This window comes from Microcaecilia unicolor, chromosome 10, assembly GCF_901765095.1.
Source record: "Microcaecilia unicolor chromosome 10, aMicUni1.1, whole genome shotgun sequence".
Lineage (NCBI taxonomy): Eukaryota > Metazoa > Chordata > Amphibia > Gymnophiona > Siphonopidae > Microcaecilia > Microcaecilia unicolor.
Genome location: NC_044040.1, coordinates 71,656,930 through 71,682,983, shown reverse-complemented (window position 1 = coordinate 71,682,983; position 26,054 = coordinate 71,656,930). Strand labels below are relative to the sequence as shown.

The window sequence follows — 26,054 nt, the reverse complement described above, 5'->3', positions numbered from 1 at the left end:
TGCTACAGGTATGTATCTTTCGCTATCTCTGCTGACTTCCAAATTAACAGTACCACCCCTGCGATGCACAGCGTGTAGCACTCGCTCTCTATAAACTTTGTGGAAGCAAACAATTACATCTGTTGGTTATGAGGTCTTGCAGTGCAGTGAACCTGCTCAGTCTTAAATCACTTGTCATCTGTTTTGAGGTGTCATTCTGCAAAATGGGCTGACAAATTTGCTGGATTGCCTCACAACATTTGAGTATCCACTATGGTCCCTGTGATCTGTTATCGAAATACTCTGGCTTTAACAGAATTTCTTCCTTCTGTTGTTCCAAGCGAGTTACTAGCTCCTGCATTTGAACAAGCTATTGTCGATGCTCCTCTTAAGTGGGCCTCCACCTCACCCAGCCAGCTGCTATGATTGGTTAGTTCTTTTTTCATATCTTCGAAAGCTTGCTGTATCTCAGCTTTAAATTTTGTAAGCTCCACTTTTAAGTGCCAAAAGCATTGCCTGATTTCCTCCCAGATCTGCATGCAGATCTCTCTCATAAATATTAATTCTGGATATCCTGAAAAACCTGACTGGCTGGAGTGCCTCCAGGACCAGGTTTGGGAATTACTGGTGTAAGTGATCCTACCTAAGAGCTGTAACAGCCCAACAGACCTTATTCAGGTTATTTCATTTGGAAGCAGTGGTTCCAGTTCTACATCCAGAATAGAGAACAGAATGTTATTCAATATATTTTGTAGTTCCAAAGAAAGAAGTTACCTTCTATCTGATTCTTGATCTCAAAGCAGTCAACAAATTTCACAAGGTGCAGCAAGGAGAGGTTTTTTTTACTGCTTTAGACTTAACAGAAGCTTCACTTCCCAGCCCCATAAGGAAGTCTCATCAATTTTGCATGAGATTTGAGATCTTGGAACAGCATTTCCAGTTTTGTGCACCACTTTAAGGCTGTCCACATCACCGCTTATAGAAACAAACATCATCGTGGTCACTAGTCCCTGCAACACATAGATACGATGATGATGATGGTGGCAGCCATCCTATGGAAAGAGGCAATTTTGGTCCACACTTATTTAAATGACTAGCTATTGAGAGCAGAAGTGTCCCCCCCCCCCCCCCCCCCCCAAAAAAAAAAAAATGAAATAGTGACACAGTAAGTGGTGCACTTTTTACAAGAGTTGGGAAGAGTTGTCAGTTTCTCCAAAAGAAACCTTACCCTGTCCCAAAGATTGAAATATTTAGAAGCAAAGTTTGACACACTCCAAAGCAAAGTGTTTTTTCTCAAGGTGAGAAGGCAAAAGCTTTGATCAAAAACCTTCTCACTCTTCACAAACTAGCATTTTGGCACCACTTTTAAGAGATAAATTCCTGCAACCTTCAAGTTAATGCTGTGAATCAGGATGCATATGAGACCTTTACAGAGGTCTCTTCTTCCTCAATGTTCTCCAGAGTTGTTTCACCTTGCGCTACCACTAGCACTGGAGTTGAGACAGTCTTGACTGGTGGCTATGCAGCAACTATATCTGTCCAAAGGAAAAAGTTTAGAACCCCCAGGTCAGATTCTTGTGACAATAGATGCAAAGTCTCACAGATTGGAGGGCACGTTCTCTCGACAAATTGGCACAAGGTCAGTGGTCCTTGGTAGAAGCTCAGTGGTCAATCAACCTTCTGGATGCACAGGTGATCCACTTAGCTCTCCTGAGTTTCGTCAGCTACTTAAAAAAAAAAAAAACTGGTAAGGATTCTCGCCAGCAGTGTGACTGCAGTATCCTGTGTCAACAAACAAGGAGGAACAAGAAGTCTGCAAATGGCAGAAGAGGTGCAGATATTGATGGATTGGGCAGAGGAGAACCTGAAACACATCTCAGCAGCACATGTTACTGGGACCCAAATATCTGGGTGAATCTACTACAGCAAGAATTCCGTGGATCCAGAAAAACGGAGTCTGGTGGATGATGCTTTCTTGGAAGTGGTACATCATCAGTGTTATCCAATCATGAACCTATTTCAGTTGGAGAAAGGATTGGAAGTCAAAAGGAATAGATGCCTTAATTCAACTATTGCTGTAGTTGGGTCTTCTATATGTATTTCTGCGTGGCCACTTATAGGCAGAATCAATCATTTAACCTTCCTATCAAAGGAGAATGTTTTATTCAGGAAATCAGTGCTTCTCAGCACCCATACTCACTCCAGTCCAGTTTTTCTTTTATATATATATATAGTAATCAGATTTTCACTTGCCAACTCTTTCAACACATCTCAGGTAAACTTACTCTTTGAAGTTATTGCTTGAGCTATCAGCCAATCGGTTAGCTGTAGCTGTCTCCTGGTCACCTGATATTATGCACACTTCCCAGCAGGCATGCTCTCTTTCCAGTGTACAGGCTCAGAACAAACTTTCAACCAGCAAGAACATTTACAGATTTTAAGCAATCGTTACTATTTATTTTTATCACTCCCCAGTCTCCCTTGCACACCTCCCTCCAAAGCTCTTCTCTTTAGTTTGAACACTGTAAAAGCTCGCCCTGAATTAAGAATTCTTCCCACATCAAGGACATATATAATACTGGTTGTATCCTCACAAGCAACTTCAGCACTTTGTACTTCCATGAAGCTAGGAGCAGTAAGAGTGCTATGGTACTAATGAGAATGACCTATAGATAAGACCACCCTACTTTACTGATGAGATTTTGAAGTCAAAATTTTTTAACTTATAGACAAATATATGGTAGGTGCCATTTTATAGATTAGTGCATAGTCGGAATGTTGACACTCTCCATATAAAGTTACCCCTACAGTGCTCTCTCTCTAATATGAGAAATACAAAATATGATGTGTGTATTTGGATCAAATGTAAATAGACTTGCCACCTTATAATTGAAAGAGAAAAACGCCTAGATTTCGACCCAAATCGGGAGATAGACGTTTATCTCACAAAAACGAATAAATCGGTATAATGGAAAGCCGATTTTGGACGTTTTCAACTGCACTCCATCGCAGAAGTGTACAAAGTTGATGGGGGCGTGTCGGAGGCGTGGCGAAGGTGGAACTGGGGCGTGGTTATCGTCCGAGGAGAGATGGGCGCCTTTCGCCGATAATGGAAAAAAAGTATGCGTTTGTAGCTAGAATTTAGGGCACTTTTCCTGGACCCTGTTTTTTCACGAATAAGGCCGAAAAAGTGCCCTAAATGACCAGATTACCACCAGAGGGAATCGGGGATGACCTCCCCTGACTCCCCCAGTGGTCACTAACCCCCTCCCACCACAAAACGTGATGTTTCACAACTTTTTATTTTCACCCTCAAATGTCATACCCACCCCCCTGGCAGCAGTATGCAGGTCCCTGGAGCAGTTGTTAGGGGGTGCAGTGGACTTCAGGCAGGTGGACCCAGGCCCATCCCTCCCTACCTGTTACAATTGTGCTGCTTAATGCTTAGTCGTCCAACCCCCCCAAACCCACTGTACCCACATGTAGGTGCCCCCCTTCACCCCTTAGGGCTATAGTAATGGTGTAGACTTGTGGGCAGTGGGTTTTGAGGGGGATTTGGGGGGCACAAGGGAAGGGTGCTATGCACCTGGGAGCTCTTTTACCTTTTTTTTTTTGTTTTTGTAAAAGTGCCCCCTAGGGTGCCCGGTTGGTGTCCTGGCATGTGAGGGGGACCAGTGCACTACGAATCCTGGCCCCTCCCACGAACAAATGCCTTGGATTTATTCGTTTTTGAGCTGGGCGCTTTCATTTTCCATTATCACTGAAAAACAAAAACGCCCAGCTCACAAATTGTCGAATAAAACATGGATGTCTATTTTTTTTGAAAATACGGTTCAGTCTGCCCCTTCACGGACCCGTTCTCTGAGATAAACGCCCATGGAGATAGACGTTTTCGTTCAATTATGCCCCTCCACATATAATTTTCAAAAAAATGTATGACCCTGCAGTTTCCTCTAATCATTGAGCTTCCAGCTTCATTGTAGCTGCTGGACTTTTAGAAGCATTAGACTTCATTTACAATTACCCAAGGATTTTTCCCATATTTTATCTCTGTCCTGATGCTTATACCAGTGATTTGCAGTGACGTTCCTCAGACAGGACCCATATACCAGGGCTTTCTCCAAAATGTGTCCTACATTAGGCCATCTTTGTGTGAGGATTGGGATGTCCTTCCCCATCATGGGAGCTGAAGTCTGACCTAAAAATTGTCTCCAGATTCTCTCCTGGTAGCTTTTGGGTTTTTTGTTTTGTTTTTATTTTATTCTTGATGGACTTGTAAAATATCACTGAATTGCTGCTAAATGACTAGAGAAAGAGTCAAGTGCAAATCTGTACAAAAACAGTTTTGACAAGGCTATGAATTTTTGTGAAATTGTAAAAAAAAAATCTGTACTTTAGTGTGTGTTTATTTATATTTCTCCGAGGACAAGCAGGCTGCTTGTTCTCACTGATGGGTGACGTCCACGGCAGCCCCTCCAATCGGAAACTTTACTAGCAAAGGCCTTTGCTAGTCCTCGCGCGCCGATGCGCACAGCGCATGCGCGGCCGTCTTCCCGCCCGAACCGGCTCGTGTTCGTCAGTCTTCTTTTGTCCGCGCTCGGGACGGTCGTGTTTTGCGCCGTTTCACGCCCCTCAAAGTTGACCCTCGCGCGTCTTCGCGTTTTTCGCAAAAAAAAAAAAAAAGACTTTTACGGTCTTTACCCTTTTCCCGTGTTTCCAGCTTTTGCCCCGCGTAAGTTTCCTTTCGCTTTCGGGGTAGGCCTTTTTAGGGCCTCGGTTCGGGTATTTTCTCTTCCTATTTTTGGTGCCTATTTCGCCATTACGAGTTTTGATTTCGCCGGCGTGATTTTTCCGCCCATGTCATCAAAGTCTCCCAGCGGCTTCAAGAAGTGCACCCAGTGCGCCCGGGTAATCTCGCTCACTGATAGGCACGCGTCGTGTCTTCAGTGTCTGGGGGCTGGGCACCGCCCGCAGGCCTGTAGTCTTTGCGCCCTTTTACAGAAAAGGACTCAGGTAGCGAGATTGGCCCAGTGGAACGTGTTGTTCTCGGGCTCTTCGTCGACAACAGCACCGGGGGCATTGAGTGCATCGATGTCGACAGCTCCAAGACCTTCGATCTCGGCATTGACTGCATCGAGGCATTGACCCTCTACATCGTCGGTACCGAGACATCGGAAGGCTGCGTCGGCGTCGGTGGTACCGGGACCTCCAGTAGTGCTGATGTCGTCGGACGGTGGTGCTTCGACTGGAGTGCAGGTGAGGGCTGTCCATTCCTCTGCTGGTGGCAGTGAGCCTTCGGGTGGGTCTCCCCCTACCCTGAGGGCTCCTGCGGTACAGCCCCCCCCCCCCGAGACCGACCTTCTTCGGTCTCGGCCCCGAGGAAGTGACGGCTGGATTCTACGTCCTCCTCGTCGGTACCGGGAAGCTCCGGTGACATGCTTCGTTTGAAAAAATCAAAGAAGCATCAACACCAGTCTCCTTCCCGCGTCGGTACCGAGAGCTCTGGGTCGCCGAGGGAGTCGGCACCCAGTAGGCATCGGCACCGGGAGGACCGCTCATCCTCTGTTCAGGAGGTGTCGATGCGCTCCACCTTGGACAGCCCGGAACAGCCTCCATGCCCGGAACAAACCCTGACCTCGACGCCTGCATCGGCTTCCATGTCTTTCTCCACAGCCGCTCTGCACGAGAGTCTCCGGGCCGTTCTCCCAGAGATCCTGGGAGAGCTGTTGCGCCCTAACCCTCCGGTACCGGGGGTGCTTGCGCCACTGGTACCGTCGAGTGAGGCGCCGGCTGGCCCCTTGCCCGGGGTGAGGTCTCCGACATCGGTGCCGCTTGCGGTACCGACTGCGGTCGCCTCCCAGGAAGGCTCCCCGACGACGTCGGCGGTCGGAGCTTCGCCGGTGCTGGCGAGTGAGTCTACCTCTCGACGCTCCCACCGTGGCCGTGTTTCCACGGAGTCAAGCCGGGCACGGCTTCAGACACAGGTTCATGAGCTTCTGTCTGATACCGATGGTGAGGCCTCGTGGGAGGAGGAGGAGGACATCAGATATTTCTCTGACGAGGAGTCTGATGGCCTTCCTTCTGATCCCACTCCCTCCCCTGAAAGGCAGCTTTCTCCTCCCGAGAGTCTGTCTTTTGCTGCCTTTGTCCGGGAGATGTCTACGGCCATCCCCTTCCCGGTGGTTGTGGAGGACGAGCCCAGGGCTGAAATGTTTGAGCTCCTGGACTATCCTTCTCCACCTAAGGAAGCGTCCACAGTACCCATGCATCATGTCCTAAAAAAGACATTGCTGGCGAACTGGACCAAGCCTCTAAGTAATCCCCACATTCCCAAGAAGATCGAGTCCCAGTACCGGATCCATGGGGACCCAAAGCTGATACGCACTCAGTTGCCTCACGACTCTGGTGTGGTGGATCTGGCCCTAAAGAAGGCTAAGAGTTCTAGGGAACATGCTTTGGCGCCCCCGGGCAAGGACTCTAGAACCTTAGACTCCTTTGGGAGGAAGGCCTACCCATTCTTCTATGCTCGTGGCCAAAATTCAGTCTTACCAGCTCTACACGAGCATACATATGCGGAACAATGTGCGGCAGTTGGCGGCTTGGTGGACAAGCTCCCTCCTGAGCAAGCCAAGCCATTTCAGGAGGTGGTCAGGCAGCTGACGGCGTGCAGAAAATTCCTGGCCAGAGGGGTATATGATACCTTTGATGTTGCGTCCAGGGCTGCTGCTCAAGGTGTGGTGATGCGCAGACTCTCATGGCTGCGTGCCTCCGACCTGGAGAATAGGATCCAGCAGCGGATTGCGGACTCCCCTTGCCGAGCAGACAATATTTTTGGAGAGAAAGTCGAACAGGTGGTAGAGCAGCTCCACCAGCGGGATACCGCTTTCGACAAGTTCTCCCGCCGGCAGCCTTCAGCATCTACCTCCACAGGTAGACGTTTTTATGGGGGAAGGAAGACTGTTCCCTACTCTTCTGGTAAGCGTAGGTACAATCCTCCTTCTCGACAGCCTGCGGCCCAGGCTAAGCCCCAGCGCGCTCGCTCTCGTCAGCAGCGTGCGCCTCAGAAAGGCCCCTCGGCTCCCCAGCAAAAGCAGGGGGCGAACTTTTGACTGGCTCCAGCAGAGCATAGCCGACATCAATGTGTCAGTGCCGGGCGATCTGCCGGTCGGGGGGAGGTTGAAAGTTTTTCACCAAAGGTGGTCTCTTATAACCTCCGACCGTTGGGTTCTTCAAATAGTCCGGCAAGGATACACCCTCAATTTGGCCTCCAAACCTCCAAATTGCCCACCGGGAGCTCAATCTTACAGCTTCCAGCACAAGCAGGTACTTGCAGAGGAACTCTCCGCCCTTCTCAGCGCCAATGCGGTCGAGCCCGTGCCATCCGGGCAAGAAGGGCTGGGATTCTATTCCAGGTACTTCCTTGTGGAAAAGAAAACAGGGGGGATGCGTCCCATCCTAGACCTAAGGGCCCTGAACAAATATCTGGTCAAGGAAAAGTTCAGGATGCTTTCCCTGGGCACCCTTCTCCCCATGATTCAGGAAAATGATTGGCTATGCTCTCTGGACTTGAAGGACGCCTACACGCACATCCCGATACTGCCAGTTCACAGACAGTATCTGCGATTTCAGCTGGGCACACGTCACTTCCAGTACTGTGTGCTACCCTTTGGGCTCGCCTCTGCGCCCAGAGTGTTCACAAAGTGCTTGGCTGTAGTAGCAGCGGCGCTTCGCAGGCTGGGAGTACACGTGTTCCCTTATCTCGACGATTGGCTGGTGAAGAACACATCCGAGGCAGGAGCTCTACAGTCCATGCAGATGACTATTCGCCTCCTGGAGCTACTGGGGTTTGTGATAAATTATCCAAAGTCCCATCTTCTCCCAGTACAGAGACTCGAATTCATAGGAACTCTGCTGGATTCTCGGACGGCTCGTGCCTATCTCCCAGAGACGAGAGCCAACAACTTGTTGTCCCTCGTCTCGCGGGTGCGAGCGTCCCAGCAGATCACAGCTTTGCAGATGTTGAGATTGCTGGGCCCCATGGCCCGCCTTCACATGCGATCTGCTCAATGGACCCTAGCTTCACAGTGGTTTCAGGCTGCTGAGGATCTAGAAGACGTGATCCACCTGTCCACGAGTTTTCTCAAATCCCTGTATTGGTGGATGATTTGGTCCAATTTGACTCTGGGACGTCCTTTCCAAATTCCTCAGCCACAAAAAGTACTGACTACGGATGCGTCTCTCCTGGGGTGGGGAGCTCATGTCGATAGGCTTCACACCCAGGGAAGCTGGTCCCTCCAGGAACGCGATCTGCAGATCAATCTCCTGGAGTTACGAGCGGTCTGGAATGCTCTGAACGCTTTCAGAGATCGGCTGTCCCACCAAATTATCCAAATTCAGACAGACAACCCGGTTGCCATGTATTACATCAACAAGCAGGGGGGCACCGGATCTCGCCCCCTGTGTCAGGAAGCCGTCAGCATGTGGCTCTGGGCTCGCCGTCACGGCATGTTGCTCCAAGCCACATATCTGGCAGGCATAAACAACAGTCTGGCCGACAGGTTGAGCAGGATCATGCAACCTCACGAGTGGTCGCTCAATTCCAAGGTAGTGCGCCAGATCTTCCAGGTGTGGGGCACCCCCTTGGTGGATCTCTTCGCATCTCAGGCCAATCACAAGGTCCCTCAGTTCTGTTCCAGACTTCAGGCCCACGGCAGGCTTTCATCGGATGCCTTCCTCCTGGACTGTGGGGAAGGTCTACTGTATGCTTATCCTCCCATACCTCTGGTCGGGAAGACTTTGTTGAAACTCAAGCAAGACCGAGGCACCATGATGCTGATTGCTCCATTTTGGCCGCGTCAGATCTGGTTCCCTCTTCTTCTGGAGTTGTCCTCCGAAGAACCGTGGAGATTGGAGTGTTTTCCGACCCTCATCACACAGGACGAAGGGGCGCTTCTGCATCCCAGCCTCCAGTCTCTGGCTCTCACGGCCTGGATGTTGAGAGCGTAGACTTTGCCTCTTTGGGTCTGTCAGAGGGTGTCTCCCGTGTCTTGCTTGCTTCCAGGAAAGATTCCACTAAGAGGAGTTACTTCTTTCTATGGAGGAGGTTTGCCGTCTGGTGTGACAGCAAGACCCTAGATCCTCGCTCTTGTCCTACACAGACCCTGCTTGAATACCTTCTGCACTTGTCTGAGTCTGGTCTCAAGACCAACTCTGTAAGGGTTCACCTTAGCGCAATCAGTGCATACCATTACCGTGTGGAAGGTAAGCCGATCTCAGGACAGCCTTTAGTTGTTCGCTTCATGAGAGGTTTGCTTTTGTCAAAGCCCCCCGTCAAACCTCCTACAGTGTCATGGGATCTCAATGTCGTTCTCATCCAGCTGATGAAACCTCCTTTTGAGCCACTGAACTCCTGCCAGTACTTGACCTGGAAGGTCATTTTCTTGGTGGCAGTTACTTCAGCTCGTAGAGTCAGTGAGCTTCAGGCCCTGGTAGCCCAGGCCCCTTACACCAAATTTCATCATAACAGAGTAGTCCTCCGCACTCACCCTAAGTTCTTGTCGAGGGTTGTGTCAGAGTTCCATCTGAACCAGTCAATTGTCTTGCCAACATTTTTTCCCCGTCCTCATTCCTGCCCTGCTGAACGTCAGCTGCACACATTGGACTGCAAAAGAGCATTGGCCTTCTATCTGGAGTGGACACAGCCCAACAGACAGTCCGCCCAATTGTTTGTTTCTTTTGATCCCAACAGGAGGGGAGTGGCTGTGGGGAAACGCACCATATCCAATTGGCTAGCAGATTGCATTTCCTTCACTTACGCCCAGGCTGGGCTGGCTCTTGAGGGTCATGTCACGGCTCATAATGTTAGAGCCATGGCAGCGTCGGTGGCCCACTTGATGTCAGCCACTATTGAAGAGATTTGCAAAGCTGCGACGTGGTCATCTGTCCACACATTCACATCTCATTACTGCCTGCAGCAGGATACCCGACGCGACAGTCGGTTCGGGCAGTCAGTGCTTCAGAATCCGTTCGGGGTTTAGAATCCAACTCCACCCCCCTAGGCCCATTTTTATTCTGTTCCAGGCTACACTCTCAGTTAGTTGGATAAGTTGTTAGGTCAATCTCAGTTATGTCCTCGCCGTTGCGAGGCCCAATTGACCATGTTTGTTGTTTTGAGTGAGCCTGGGGGCTAGGGGATACCCCATCAGTGAGAACAAGCAGCCTGCTTGTCCTCGGAGAAAGCGAATGCTACATACCTGTAGAAGGTATTCTCCGAGGACAGCAGGCTGATTGTTCTCACAAACCCGCCCGCCTCCCCTTTGGAGTTGTGTCGTCCCTTGTCTTTGTCTTGCTACATACGGGACTGACGAACACGAGCCGGTTCGGGCGGGAAGACGGCCGCGCATGTGCGGTGCACATCGGCGCGCGAGGACTAGCAAAGGCCTTTGCTAGTAAAGTTTCCGATTGGAGGGGCTGCCGTGGACGTCACCCATCAGTGAGAACAATCAGCCTGCTGTCCTCGGAGAATACCTTCTACAGATATGTAGCATTCGCTTTACATGTATATATTTTTCTGTGTACGTTTGGTAGAAGGAGAAAAATAGTTTTAGAAAGAAAAGAAAAAAGCAGACATAAGATTCAGAATTTTAGAACTGAAGTATCTTTTATTAAAGTATTCTGCCTTTCATTCACACTGTGGCAGGATGTAGGTCATATAGAGGTGTGTTTTCAAAGCACTTAAAGTCTGAGTGCGTTGAATATGAGCTCCTTAGTCAAAGTTGGTATATTTATACATATGTTTATATACAGTAGAGTTTCCTTATACAGTGGTGGAAATAAGTATTTGATCCCTTGCTGATTTTGTAAGTTTGCCCACTGACAAAGACATGAGCAGCCCATAATTGAAGGGTAGGTTATTGGTAACAGTGAGAGATAGCACATCACAAATTAAATCCGGAAAATCACATTGTGGAAAGTATATGAATTTATTTGCATTCTGCAGAGGGAAATAAGTATTTAATCCCTCTGGCAAACAAGACCTAATACTTGGTGGCAAAACCCTTGTTGGCAAGCACAGCGGTCAGACGTCTTCTGTAGTTGATGATGAGGTTTGCACACATGTCAGGAGGAATTTTGGTCCACTCCTCTTTGCAGATCATCTCTAAATCATTAAGAGTTCTGGGCTGTCGCTTGGCAACTCGCAGCTTCAGCTCCCTCCATAAGTTTTCAATGGGATTAAGGTCTGGTGACTGGCTAGGCCACTCCATGACCCTAATGTGCTTCTTCCTGAGCCACTCCTTTGTTGCCTTGGCTGTATGTTTTGGGTCATTGTCGTGCTGGAAGACCCAGCCACGACCCATTTTTAAGGCCCTGGCGGAGGGAAGGAGGTTGTCACTCAGAATTGTACGGTACATGGCCCCATCCATTCTCCCATTGATGCGGTGAAGTAGTCCTGTGCCCTTAGCAGAGAAACACCCCCAAAACATAACATTTCCACCTCCATGCTTGACAGTGGGGACGGTGTTCTTTGGGTCATAGGCAGCATTTCTCTTCCTCCAAACACGGCGAGTTGAGTTCATGCCAAAGAGCTCAATTTTTGTCTCATCTGACCACAGCACCTTCTCCCAATCACTCTCGGCATCATCCAGGTGTTCACTGGCAAACTTCAGACGGGCCGTCACATGTGCCTTCCGGAGCAGGGGGACCTTGCGGGCACTGCAGGATTGCAATCCGTTATGTCGTAATGTGTTACCAATGGTTTTCGTGGTGACAGTGGTCCCAGCTGCCTTGAGATCATTGACAAGTTCCCCCCTTGTAGTTGTAGGCTGATTTCTAACCTTCCTCATGATCAAGGATACCCCACGAGGTGAGATTTTGCGTGGAGCCCCAGATCTTTGTCGATTGACAGTCATTTTGTACTTCTTCCATTTTCTTACTATGGCACCAACAGTTGTCTCCTTCTCGCCCAGCGTCTTACTGATGGTTTTGTAGCCCATTCCAGCCTTGTGCAGGTGTATGATCTTGTCCCTGACATCCTTAGACAGCTCCTTGCTCTTGGCCATTTTGTAGAGGTTAGAGTCTGACTGATTCACTGAGTCTGTGGACAGGTGTCTTTCATACAGGTGACCATTGCCGACAGCTGTCTGTCATGCAGGTAACGAGTTGATTTGGAGCATCTACCTGGTCTGTAGGGGCCAGATCTCTTACTGGTTGGTGGGGGATCAAATACTTATTTCCCTCTGCAGAATGCAAATAAATTCATATATTTTCCACAATGTGATTTTCCGGATTTAATTTGTGATGTGCTATCTCTCACTGTTACCAATAACCTACCCTTCAATTATGGGCTGCTCATGTCTTTGTCAGTGGGCAAACTTACAAAATCAGCAAGGGATCAAATACTTATTTCCACCACTGTATAGACTCCCTCAGTCATAGGGTTAGGGGTTTTATCTTGAACACATTGTAAATTTGAGTGGGAGTGGAGGATTCTTGAACCTTGGCGTGCATGGGTCTTTATTTATTTTGTTCTGTGGTGGGAGAATATGGGAAGGTTAATAGTCATTGGTTTAAGGTAAGGGACTTGTAATTGATGGGAAGGCTATAAAACACAAGGCCTTTTTCTCTTATAAGGGTATGACAGTTCACTTTCCTGGCTTTTTTGCATAGAAATGTTATCATCTCTTCTGTAGCATAAGTGTTTGGCTCTTTAACCTGATCTGGGGGAAGGGGTAACTTAGGATTGAGAAATGTATAAACAGTGGACAAATGAGACATTATTCTTTATGATTGTTTATTGATTTTTTAGTAAAATGATTTAACATATATATAGTAGAGTTGATATATAGCTCAAGCAGTATACATTCTAAAATATTTTCTTAATTTTATAGATCCAAATATCAGTGACCAAGCAAATCAACAAGGTGATGGCTCTCAGCTACCTGTAAATATGATGCAGCCACAAATGAATGTAATGCCACCACAAATGAATGCACAACACCAGCCTATGAATATTTTTCCATATCCTGTGGGTGTTCCTCCTCCCCCTCCTCCTCCATTGATGAACATCCAACACACTCCATTTAACCTTCATCCTCAGCTCCCCTTGCATCTCCATCCAGCAGTGCCTCTCATGCAGGTATCTGCATCTACCAATGCACCTCAGGGAATACCACCACCACCACCACCCCCTCCCCCACCATCTCAGCAAGTCAGCTACATTACTTCTCAACCAGAAGGAAAACAGCTACAGGTATGTTTCTTAGACGTGAATTTTGAGTGTATAAGTATTGCTTTCAGTGTATTTTAGATGGGTTTTAACACAGCTCATAGGAGCATGTTCTTGCACCAAAAAAGCAAAATAACATATATTCAAACTTTTCCTAGCCTTACCTCAGTTTAAAAAAAGGTCTCAAGTCATTTAAATTTAGTGTCCTTATTTGATGTTATGTTTTATCTAAGTAGAGCGACAGACAATGGTATGATGGACTTATGTTTTGTCATTGTGGAAATCAAGTAAAGTTATTTTTTCGCCATTCCTGACTATTTTTCCTATTCTTCAACTTATCATAGTTAGAGCAGAAAAATCAGCATAGTCTGCCTGTAATTTGTATATAACATGCTTAGGCTTACTCATTAGTGACTTGATGGTTGATACCATAACAATTACAATACAATAGTGCATATAAGATTCTGTATGTCATTAATATAATGCATGTCTACATGATTTTCACAAATGTTTGTCATAATAAAACTCACATGGTAGAGTCCATATGTGTAGGAAAGATAAAATGAGGGATCACAGCAACAGAAACGTTGATCCTTTGTATTTATCCTTTATCACATCAAGTCAATTTAATTTCAGTCAATTCTAGTGCAACCAGTTTAAGTAAATAAAATTATCCAACTTTTTCAGTTAACTTTAGAATGGATATTTTGTTGGACTGACTTACCTGATTTGGGGGTTAGTTACTAATGTGAATTGTGACTAATGCACAATTTTGCCTAAATAGCACATGTTAAATAAAAACTTTTTTTTACCCTTAACACACATTTTCGCAGTGCAAGCAAAGCATGCAAATAAATGCAAACCACCTCCTTATTCGAATTGAATAACTCAGAAAGCTTTTTAAAGGGGCAGAAGTGATCCCCGGTTGTTCCTGCCCCATCATATGCCTAGGTTCAAAATGGTGCAATTGGCCCCTAGTGGTAATCTTGCAGTATTACTGTTTGGGGTCAAGCTATCAAATAAGGATGTACTGGCCCACCACTTAGACACTTGCAAAACCTCGGGTAGGTGCCAGGGAATCAAGGGTGAGGGGAAAACATGAATGTTGAGAGAGGCTCAGGGTGGGGAGTTCAGAGATACTGTTGTGGGGGGGGGGGGGGGGGGGGTACTACATTTGGTTATTTTTAGACAGCCCCTTTAAGAGATAGCGAGCCCCTAGTTTCTCCCACTATGTGTTACTAAAGCCAGGAACATGCGATGTTACCTACTACATTAACTCAATTTAACCCATTTACTGTGAGAGTTCTGAACCTGTGGTATTGAGGCATTATAGGTTAGTGACTCCCGCAGTAAATATCACTGTGGTAAAGCTCTTTTTTTTTCTTTTTTTTTTTTATCCACAGCTCTGTAACTACACCTTGAAGTTTAGCCAGGATGCACTGATATTCAGTTATCCAGAACAGCCTGTTCACTGCCTCAAGATAGCTTAATAAATGTTTACCTTGATGATAAGTTGGGTAGATATAATTTTAATGGTCGTAGGATGGGATGTTTGAAATCAGAGATATGAGATACCTTTGTCTGTCTGTCATTAATTTTTACCCTGATAAAAGTATTTGCTGCTACATAGGTTTAGATTTAGATTTAAATAATCTGTCAGTCACTTTTACTTTTTGTTGGGCACTTAGTCCAATTAAACATCTAAAGTGTTCATTTTAAACACTAGAGGCCATGTTTTCTTAAAATCTAGTGCGCACTAATAAACATTAGCGTGCGCAAGTGCCACTCGACCCATAGGAATAAAATGGCCTGCACAGCAATTAGCACACGTTAATGTTGTTAGTGCATGCTAAGCTTTGGTATACAGGGTCCTAAAAATGGTAATGTGAAAAATAATATCCTTGTCATCAAGCAGATAAATCCAAAGACAAACAGGTTATGACCATCTACCAGCAGGTGGATATAGAGGACAATACTGAACTCTGCTATAAGACGATGAGCAGCCTAGATAATCAGTATTTTCCTCTATCTCAGCAGATGGCAAACGGTCTCCCAGCAGTTCCTGGAATTTTGTGTATTTGGCTCCTGTTTCGATTATCTGGTTCTATACAGCCAGGGGGTCTTAGGCTGCATCGGTGCCATCTGGGGGTACATCTGATGGTACCAGATCCCTCCTACTGCGTATCTCTTCTTCCTCACTTAAAAATATAAAGAGAGGATTTTGCCTGCAGCTCACAGTATCCTGTGGTGAGTGGTTTTCCCTCGGACGGAATTGAGAGCACTGAAGCCCAGCAGTTTGCCTCACAGAGAGTATTTCTGAGGCACATGGCAGGCACTTTGCAGCTGGGATGAATACTCCTTTAAATCTTTTATTGCTTTTGGGTGTTGCTGCAGTTTTACCTCCACTTTTGTTTTTGGTCTGGTTTCCTTCCCGCTAGGATTTATCAACTTTGGGGTGAGTTTACTGGACAGGGGTAGTGTAGAGGAAGGTTTTTGGCTCAGCTTACCTCAGCAGTAATGGCACAGTGCAGTCTGCCTCTCCTCAGTCTTTATCAGGAGTGCACCGGCAGCCATTTCGGACTTGGGAGGGGCTGAATCATTATCAGGCTGTGCTCCAGCTTCAGCTAATGCAGCAGCTGCTGCTTCAGCTTATGATCTTGCTCCTGGTCTCCCCTGAATTTGTGCTTCTGCTTCATCGGGCTTTTTTGCTGCGGTGGTCTCAGGATGTAGGGGGGGGATAGCTCAGGAGACTTCAGCTGCTACTCCCTTTTTTTTTAGAGTCTGTGAAGAGGAGGCACTTGGAGTTGCCTGCGCAGTTGCCTCCCCTCTGTCCAGCTCCCTACCCTTGGAAGAGGGCTTTTCAGCAGCCTCCCTCCATTCCATTTTACCTGAAGGGTTGGCAGAGGGAGAGCTGCCAGTGGATGCGGCAGATGAGCCTACCGCAGTCCGGATATTTCATAAGGAGGCATTACCTGCCTTTATTTCCAAGGCTTTGGAGGTGCTGAACATCTCTGCCCCGGGAACCCAGACCCCTGTGGTCTCCAATCCTATGATGGCTAGTACCAAGAAGCCTCCTTGGTTCTTTCCTATTCACGAGGCGATAGAAGAATTGCTCCTAGATTTCAGCCTGAGGGTAGCCAGGGCCAGGCTCTTCCTGATGCGCCTGAGGAGTTGGAGATGTTGCAGCTACCCATAGTGGATGCCTTGGTCACCGCAGTGACTAAGAAAACCACCCGGGGGGGAGGGGAAGATTGCCTTGTGAAAGATGTTCAGGGTCGAAAGTTGGAGTCTGCTTTGAAGTTGTCTTTTAGGGTTTCCACTGTGACGTTGCAGGCTTCTGTCTCTGGCTCTTATGCTGCCAGGGCTACCTTGTCCTTGGTACAGAGGGCTGCATATTCCCTGGTTGATTCAGGCTCTCCTCCTTCCAGCACTTTCCCGTCAATGGAAACAAGATTGACCTATATGGCTGATGCTTTGTATGAATTGGTCTGGGCGATAGCCAAGCGGATGGCATTGGTGGTCACTGCCAGGCTCTTACTTTGGCAATGTCACTGGGCAGCAGATGCCACTTCCAAGCAGAGGCTTACTAAGCTAACCTTTCGAGGTGCTGGTTGATATTGTGTATTTGGATTTTCAAAAGACATTGTGGATTAAAAACTGGTTAAAAGATAGAAAACAGAGTATGGTTAAATGGTCAGTATTCTCAATGGATAAGAGTAGATAGTGGGGTTCTGTATGAGTCTCTGCTGGGACTGCTGCATTTTAACATTTAAATGATCTAGAGATGGGAATAACTAGTGAGGTAATTACATTTGCCTTGACACAGTTATTCAAAATTATTAAATCACAAGATGATTGTGAAAAATTGCAAGAGGACCTTACAAGACTGGGAGACTGGGCATTCAAATGGCAGATGACATTTAATGCTTTGTAGCGCTATATAAATGCTAAATAGTAGTAGTAAGTAAGTGCAGAGTGATGCATGTGAGAAAGAGGAGCCCAACTATAGGTATGTGATGCAAGGTTCCATATTAGGAGTCGCCTACCAGGAAAAGTATCTAGGTATCATTGTTGATGGTACTTTGAAACCATCTGTTCAGTATGCAGTGGCAGCTAAGAAAACAAATAGAATGTTACGTATAATTAGGAAAGGAATGGAAAGCAAAAATGAGAATGTTATAATGCCTTTGTATCTGTCCATAGTGTGTAATTCTGGTCATCGCATCTCAAAAAAGATACAGCAAAATTAGAAAAGGTACAGAAAAGGGTAACGGAAATGATAAAGGAGATGGGATGACTTCCCTATGAGGAAAGGCTAAAGTGACTAGGACTCTTCAGTTTCGAGACGAGAAGGCTGAGAGGAGATGTGATAGAGGTCTATAAAATAATCAATGGAATGGAATAGGTGGATGTGAATTGCTTTTTCACTCTTTCCAAAAATACTAGGACTAGGGGGCACGCAATGAAGCTATTAAGTAGTAAATTTAAAACAAATTGGAGGAAATATTTCTTCACTCAATGTGTAATTAAACTCTGGAATTTGTAGCCAGAGAGTGTGGCAATAGCAGTTAGCTTAGCAGGGTCTAAAAATGGTTTGGATAACTTCCTAAAAGAAAAGTCCATAAGCCATTGTTAAGATGGACTTGGGGAAAATCCACTCCTTATTTCTATGATAAGCAGCATAAAGAGTATTGTACTTTATTCTGCTTATTATAGAAGCTTATTGGGATCTTACTAGGTTCTTGTAACCGGGATTGGCCACTGTTGGAAACAGGATACTGGGTTTGATGGACCTTCGTTCTTTCCCTGTATGACAACATTTATGTTCTTATGTACACTTTGGGGAGGATCTGGAAAAGCTGATGAAGGATCTTGGTGACAGAAGCCTCCTGAAGATAAGCCCAAGGGAGCTTTTCGAAGTAGCCAGTTGTGTCCATGCTTCAGAGAGTCCAAGAGATATAGACCAGGGCATGCACCATCCTTCCAAAGGTCAAGGTATCTGCACAAGCATTCCCTTTGTATGGACAAGAGGGCTTCTGCCCAGCTTTCCAGATACTCCACTGTTCCCTCCAGTAGGTCGGGGGTCGTCTTTCAGACTTTCACGAAGAGTGAATCGATCAGTTGAGATTGGTGGGTGCTGGGCCTTTTCAGAGGCAGGTACAAATTAGAGTTCTGTCCTGTCACAGATTTTTTCTTGGAATCCCTGTGCAAGTCTTCTGTAAAACAACGGACGGTTCTAGATGCACTGCATTCCTTGCAGGGACTAGGGGCAGTGAGTCCGGTGCCCATGCCCGAGAGGGGATACAGTCACTACTATATATATATATTTTATGGTTCCCAAGAAAGGAGGTTCCTTCAGACCAGTTCTTGACCTCAAGTCAGTGAGTCTCTGCAGGTCAAGCATTTCCTCATGGAGACCGTCCAGTCAGTCATAGCATTGATGAGGCTGGGTGAATTGCTCACATCTCTGGGTCTGAAGGAGGCCTACTTTTATATCACCATTTGGGCCCCGCACCAAAACTTTCTTTGTTTTGCGATTCTAGGCAGACAGTTCCAATTTCAGTTCATACCCTTAGGACTTTCCACTATGCCTCAGACTTTTTCCAAAGTCATGGTCATGGTGGCAGCTTTTCTTAGGCAGGTGGGGATCAAGGTGCAACGCTACCTGGACGATTGGTTGATCTGGGCAGATTTATATTGGGAGTCTTCGGATGACTTCTCAGGTGATTGCCCTCCTGCAGTCCCTCAAATGGATGATCAGGTTCACCAAGAGTCTGTTGGAGCCTTCCCAGTTTCTGGAATATCTGGAAGTTAGCTTTGACACTGTTCAGGACAGAGTGTTTCTGCCAAACCACACGAGAGACAAGCTGCAGCTCCTTCAGAGTCCCTCGGGTATGAGGCTATGTTCAGGTTCTGGGCTCAATGGTGGCCACTTTTGAGCTGGTGCTGTGGGCCAGGATTAATTTGCTGCCCCTTCAGAGCTCTCTTCTGTCTCGCTGATCTCCAGTGTCGCAGGAATATCAGCGTCGCCTCCTTTGGATTCCGCAGGTGAGGGCCAGTATGCAGTGGTGACTCCAGTCCAGCCATCACTCCAGAGGATGCTTCTAGTATCTTCTCGGTGTTTGATGGTAGTAACATGTGCAAGCCTCAGAGACTGGGGAGCTCATCTACAGCATCATTATGCTCAGGGGCTCTGGTCCCTACAGGAGGCTCTGTGGCCAATCATTCATTTGGAGCTCAAGGCAGTTTGACAGGCTACCTTAGCTTTTCAGTCATTCATTGGGGGCAACCCAGTTTGGGTGCTCTCAGACAACATGACGACGGTGGTCTACATCAACAGACAGGGAGGGACGCACAGTTCACAGCTAGCTGTGGAAGCACGCCTTCTGCTCTGTTGGTTGGTCGGCATGTCCCGGCACTCTTGGTGGCGCACATTGCTGGAAAGTTAATGTGCAGGTGGATTATCTCAGCAGAAACTTGCTGGATCCAGAAGAGTGAGAGTTGTCACCCAAGGCCTTTTGAATGATAATGGACTGCTGTTTGAATAATAATGGACCTCTGGGGGAGGGTGTCCTGGTTCTGGACCTCATGGCCTTTACATCAATGCGAAGGTTCCTCAGTAGAAGAAAAGAGTTTGGTTCAGAGGGAATCTACACCCTTCTCCAGTGTTGGCAGGAGACGGATCTGTATGTGTTCCCTCCATGGCCCATGATCAGGAGAGCGCTCCACAGGATCTTCCTTCATCTGGGGCAGGTAATTCTGATTGCTCCAGATTAGCTGCATATGCCATGGTGTACGGATCTGGTTCAACTTCAGGTGGTCAAGCCGTTTCATCTGCCTCTTCTTCCAGATCTCCTTTGCCAGGGTCCAGTTCTAATGTAGGATCCCTCCCAGTTTGGTCTTACAGCTTGACTCCTGAGCGGTTGCAGTTGAGAGGGAAGGTTTATCTGCGAGTCTGAAGGGTCTATGAGATGTGGTGTGTGGAATGAGCTGTTTCTCCTTTCTCCAGGAGGGTTTTAAAAAAAGGGCTCGCCTACAACTCCTTGCCTGTCCAGGTGGCTGTCTTGATGTGCTGTCAAGGGTGGTAGACTCACTCCTCCTTGGTTGCGCATCCAGATGTCTGTTTTCTTAAGGGGATGAACCACTTAAAGCCTTCCTTATGCACTTCCTGTCCTCCTTGGCATTTCAACTTCGTCCTTCAAGTCTTGCAGAAGTCTCCCTTTGAGTTCCTGAGGAAGTCTACGGTTAAGGATCACACTTTACAAACAGTGTTCCTTGTTGCCGTGCCTTATGCCAGGCACATTTCCAAGCTTCAGGCCTTGTCTTGCAGGAATCTGTTCCTTTTGTTCACTGAAAAGGGGGTGACTATTTCTACTGTGCCTTCCTTTTTTGCCTAAGGTAGTTTTGGCTTTCTATCTCAACCAGCCGTTGTTCCTCCCTTCCTTCAAGAAGGAAGACTGTCAGGCGGATTTTGCCGAGTTGCCCCTCTTGGATGTGTGAAGAGTGCTGATTCAGTATCTGGAGGTATCTGAGTTCCATTGCTCGGATCATCTCTTTGTTCTTTTCGGGGAGCCCAGAAGGGTGAAGCATCCTGTAAGTTGTCCATTGCAAGATGGATTGAGGAAGCCATTGCAGCAGCCTATATTCTTTCTTGCAATTCACCTCCGTCTGCCTTGTGGTCTCCCTCCACTAGGGCTTTGTCAACCTCCTGGGCAGAGTCACAAACATTTTTGAATGACATTTGTCGTGTGGCTACGTGGTCAACAAACTTTTTGCAGTCATTTTCAGCTGAATATTGCAACCAGGTGTCACGTATACACAGCAGGAACCTGGGTTTGTGAACCCTTGGGCCACTACCGAGGAGCAGCAGCGGCAGGAGAATCACCCCAACACCAGATAAGGCAGACCGGAACTGGAACACAGTGGACTGGAGTAAGGCTTCACCTACACTTGGCCACCTTTCACCAAGAGTTGAGCTCTGGGCTTCAGGCGGCCGGTAGGACTTGCAGGACAAGGCAGGACACAGCAGCAGGCTGACAAATAACAGGAACACTAGAAACACGCTGGGTTCCAGGAAAAACAGCAGGCAAACGAACAATCCAGAAACAAGCCGGGTCAGGGCAGGCTGTAGACAGAAGAATAGTCCAATAAACAATCCGGGTCTTGGCAGGCGGCAGGCAGAAGAATAGTCCAAAAAACAAGCAGAGTAAAAGTCACCAACACGAAAAGCACAAAGGCACTGCAACACTTCACATCAAAGGAACGCCTCTGAAGAACACTGTTGCAAGGCAACTAAGAACCTTACCAGGTGGTTAATAAAGGCAGGTCACAAGGGAGTTCACCAGGTATGGGTGCTGCTTGGTTCCAAAAAACTCCCAAAACAATCTGGAGAGCTGGAAGATCCGGACCGGACCAGCATATCTTCTGGAACACAGGAAATGGTAAACCATCACTTCGCAGCATTCCCCAGGTCTAAACCCCGGGGACTGAGGTGACTGCGAGCCAGGGACCGGGACACAACCGTGACACCAGGTCAGAGGTGTTCTTTGAAACTGCGGTTCTCTTGGCCAGAGTGTCCAGGGTCCCCCCCCCCCCCCTACTTAAAAATTGCTTTGCTATCTCCCATTTGTCTCTGGATTCATCTGCTTGTCTGTTTCTGCAGGGTACTTTCATTGGATTGTTGTGGCTATTCTGTGGAAGGAGGGGGCACCATGATTCAGTTTTTGTTCCTGCTTTGTTATTGAAAATACTGATTATCCAGGCTGCTTACTGTCTTATATCAGAGTTCAGTATTGCCCTTTATTTCCACCTGCTGGTAGATGGTCATAACCCATTTGTCTCTGGATTCATCTGCTATGATTAAAAGAAAGAATATTAGTTAAGAACATAATTTTTCCATAGTTTGAATTAGAAAAACTCTTTGTTTTAATTTTAGCAATTTCTGTAGAACTAAAACATTGTTTTATACTGTTATGAATTTGAGTTTCATCATTCTAAAATTAATACATTATTAATTGCTAATAACTTTTTGAAACAGGGTACTCCTAATGCACCTCATGTAAGTAATAGCATGAGTGCACCACTATTGCCTGCTCCAGTATCAGTTGTGGAAAATGAGGGAACAGTTCAGGGACCAAGTTCTGGTAATGCATCATCTTCGAGTCACAACAAAACAACTAATGCAGCAATAAAACCTGCAGTACGCAAGGAACCTGTAATCATGGAAGTCAGCACAGATAATTCCAAGAAGGACAAGGCAAGTTTAAAAGGGAGAAGCAATATCAATAATTTATTCACTGGTGAAAAGTATAGTTGTAAAGCAAGAAATGACATTAAATGAAGGCACGCCTTATATATTTTTGCTAACACACACACATATACACAGAGAGTTATTTTAATTAAGAAGAAGCTGTTATTGTTGGACATTACAAAATGTATTGTCTATTAGACTTGATAATGTATAATAAGAGAGAAACCGAATTCTGTAATGTCCTGTGGAGTAATTCAAATTTACAAACTTTTTTCTGCTTTGATACTTCTTCTGAAACATTCTTTGATCGGGTATTCAGGGAAATCACTGAATGTGGTCAACATCATCTAATGGAGTCCATACAGGAAGAAAGTTTGTTTAGCTCAAGAAATTTTCTAGCATCTTATCTGTCATGTGTGTGCATTACTCCCTGCATGATGTGGGGCCACCTTAGCTTCTTGTTTTTCATGGAGCCTGCCTGTTGTGTGTCCCTGCAGTGCTAACAAAACTTTTCAAACCTTTTTTTTTTTTTTTTTTTTACTAACCTTTTTGTCACATTTGTGTGCATGGACTCCTTTCCCCTTAGTTTGGAGAGGGTTTGCAGCCCTTTCTAAATTCTTTTCCATGTTTGCCATATTTCAGTCTCTTTTATTGGTACTTGCAGGCTTATTTTCAAAAGAGAAGGGCGCCCATCTTTCTACACAAATCGGAAGATGGGCGTCCTCACAGAGTCGCCCAAATTGGCATAATCGAAAGCCGATTTTGGGCGTCCCCAACTGCTTTCTGTCGCGGGGACGACCAAAGTTCCCGGGGGCGTAACGAAGGCGGGACTTGGGCGTGCCTAACACATGGGCGTCCTCGACCCATAATGGAAAAAAAATGGCGTCCCTGACAAGCATTTGGACAACTTTACCTGGTCCAGTTTTTCTTACGACCAAGGCACAAATAGGTGCCCGAATTGACCAGATGACCACCGGAGGGAATCGGGGATGGACCTCCCCTTACTCCCCCAGTGGTCACTAAACCCCTCCCACCCTCAAAAAAGAACTTCAAAAAAATGTTGTGCCAGCCTCAAATGTCATACTCAAGTCCATCGCAGCAGTATGCAGGTCACTGGAGCAGTGTTATTGGGTGCAGTGCACTTCAGGCAGGTGGACCCAGGCCCATTTCCTCCCCCCCCCCCCCCCCCCCACCTGTTACACTTGTGGTGGTAAATGTGAGCCCTCCAAGACCCACCACAAACCCGCTGAACCCACATCTAGGTGCCCCCCTTCACCCGTAAGGGCTATGGTGGTGGTGTACAGTTGTGGGTGGTGGGTTTTTGGGGGCTCAGCACACAAGGTAGGGGAGCTGTGTACCTGGGAGCTTTTTCTGCCCTAGGGTGCCCGGTTGGTGTCCTGGCATGTCAGGGGGACCAGTGCATTACGAATGCTGGCTCCTCCCACGACCAAAGGGCTTGCATTTGGTCGTTTCTGAGATGGGCGTCCTTAGTTTCCATTATCACCGAAAATCAGAAATGACCAAGTCTAAGGATGACCATCGCTAGGGACAACCTAAATGCCAAGATGATGGACGCCCATCTTGTTTTGATAATATGGGTTTCCCTGCCCCTTCGCCGGGACATCCTGAGGAAAACTTGGGCGCTCCTTTCGATTATGCCCCTCTTGGTGTCCTAACAGGGCTTTCATTTTTTTTTAATGAGTTATTTGATTTTATTGTGGCTATTTTTGTGACATATCCCAGGAAAAGCACCTAGTGGCTTCAGATAATGTGGGTGGTATGTTAAGACCATATCCAGAGCAGATACGCCTATAGTAATTGATGCTTGCAGGATCTACATGTAGACACAGATCACAAACTTTTCATTGTAATTTGTGTTTACAGATGATTCAGAGAAGGCTTCATGGCAGAGAAGAGACAAAGGAAAAGCTGTTTATTTCTAAGTCCATTGCAGCATCACCAGCATCAGAGGTATCAGTCCATTTGGGTCCAGGAACTGCAAGTGCATGAGCACTGGGGAAACTTTAATTTCTCTTAGCATTGAGTATCACTAGAGACCAGTAGGATAAGTCATTCATATATGCCTTCCCAAAGGAGAGGAGAATCTGTTGTTTTGTCAGCATCAAAGGCTACTGATTTTCTTCATTGACTGGAGGTTAAGAAGCATCAGCATCGGAGCATGATATAGAGAGCACACGTTTCCTGGTGGCTGCCATATCTGCTAAACACTCCTGAATAGAAGACTGCTTATTCTTCTCACTGATAGGCTGGGTGTGTCAGCCATAAAGATCCTAGGATCAAACCACTGATGCACCTTAAATGACCAAGGAAGATGCGACATCAGCTACTATGCCTTTGAAGAGCAGCCCAACAGATCAAGGAGAAGCACATTCACCACCTATCTTGATAATAGATCATATCCTTGAAACCTATGCATCGCCTAGTGGTATTTCATTGACACAAGAGCCTCAGAAGTCTGTTAGCTACCCCAAAGTCAATCTCAAGTGTGGTAAGAGAGGAAGCTTCCCTGAAACTTTGATCAGCCACAGTCAGAGGTACCTATACTGAGGCCTTGACTACCAGACATATACTCATACATAACCAGAGTATTTCTCTGTGCTGGGTTCAAAATTGGGTTTAGCTTAGACTATGAACCCAGTGCTAGTATCTGAAGAGGAGAACACTGCTAGTTTCCCCTCAGACCCCTCCTCTTCACAGGAAAGGAGAAATCGTCTCCAGAAGATCTCTTCTGAATTTTTTTTCCAGGAAACTGCTGATACCATTCTGTTCAAATTAGAGAAGGGTGAGGATCCCAGAGTGGAAATGTTGGATAACCTCCAATTCCTCATTCTCCAAAGGATGGTCTGACATTGCCCACTCACAGGATCCCAAGGGGGACACAGATGAGGTGAGAGATCCCTCTCACTGTTCACCTTGTCACAAAGAAGGTGGAATGAACATATAAAGTCCAAAAGGCTTCTGGATTTAAAAAGCCGCAATGTTCCCATCACTTTGTGGTTGTTCAATCCACTCTTGAGAGTACCAGGATCCAGTCTTTTGTTGTCCAGTATGCGGTGGCAGTCAAAAAAGCAAACAGCTATTAGGAAAGGGATGGTGAATAAGACTGAAAATACTATAATGCCTCTTGTGTTGCTCCATGTTGCGACCACATCTTGAGTATTATGTTCAGTTCTAGTCGCCGTATCTCAAAAAAAGATATATCGGCATTAGAAAGGGGATGGAACTCCTTTTGTATGAGGAAAGGCTAAAGAGGTTAGGGCTCTTCAGTTTGGAAAAGAGGCAGATGAGGGGAGATAAGATTGAGATCTACAAAATCCTGAGTGGTGTAGAACGAGTAGAAGTAAATTGATTTTTTTACTTGTTCCAAAAGTACAAAGACTAGGGGACACTCGAGGAAGTTACATTGAAATAATTTTTAAAACAAATAGGAGGACATATTTTTTTTACTCAATGAATAGTTAAGCACTGGAACTCTTTGCAGGAGGATTTGCTAACAGCGGTTAGCGTATCTGGGTTTTAAAAAGTCCATAGTTTGCTATTGAGACAGACATGGGGAAGCAACTGCTTGCCCCGGGATTT

At 46.5% G+C, this 26,054-nt stretch overlaps 1 protein-coding gene across 1 annotated transcript in view; it reads left to right on the top strand.

Moving 5' to 3' along the window:
- Positions 1-26,054, top strand: part of SCAF11 (SR-related CTD associated factor 11) — a 580,274-nt gene that overhangs the window by 492,702 nt on the left and 61,518 nt on the right. Inside the window, exons 13-15 of the mRNA XM_030217091.1 lie at positions 12,867-13,228; positions 22,242-22,460; positions 24,339-24,425. Of these exons, the coding sequence (XP_030072951.1) occupies positions 12,867-13,228; positions 22,242-22,460; positions 24,339-24,425 (668 nt within the window). The remainder of the gene's footprint in view (positions 1-12,866; positions 13,229-22,241; positions 22,461-24,338; positions 24,426-26,054) is intronic.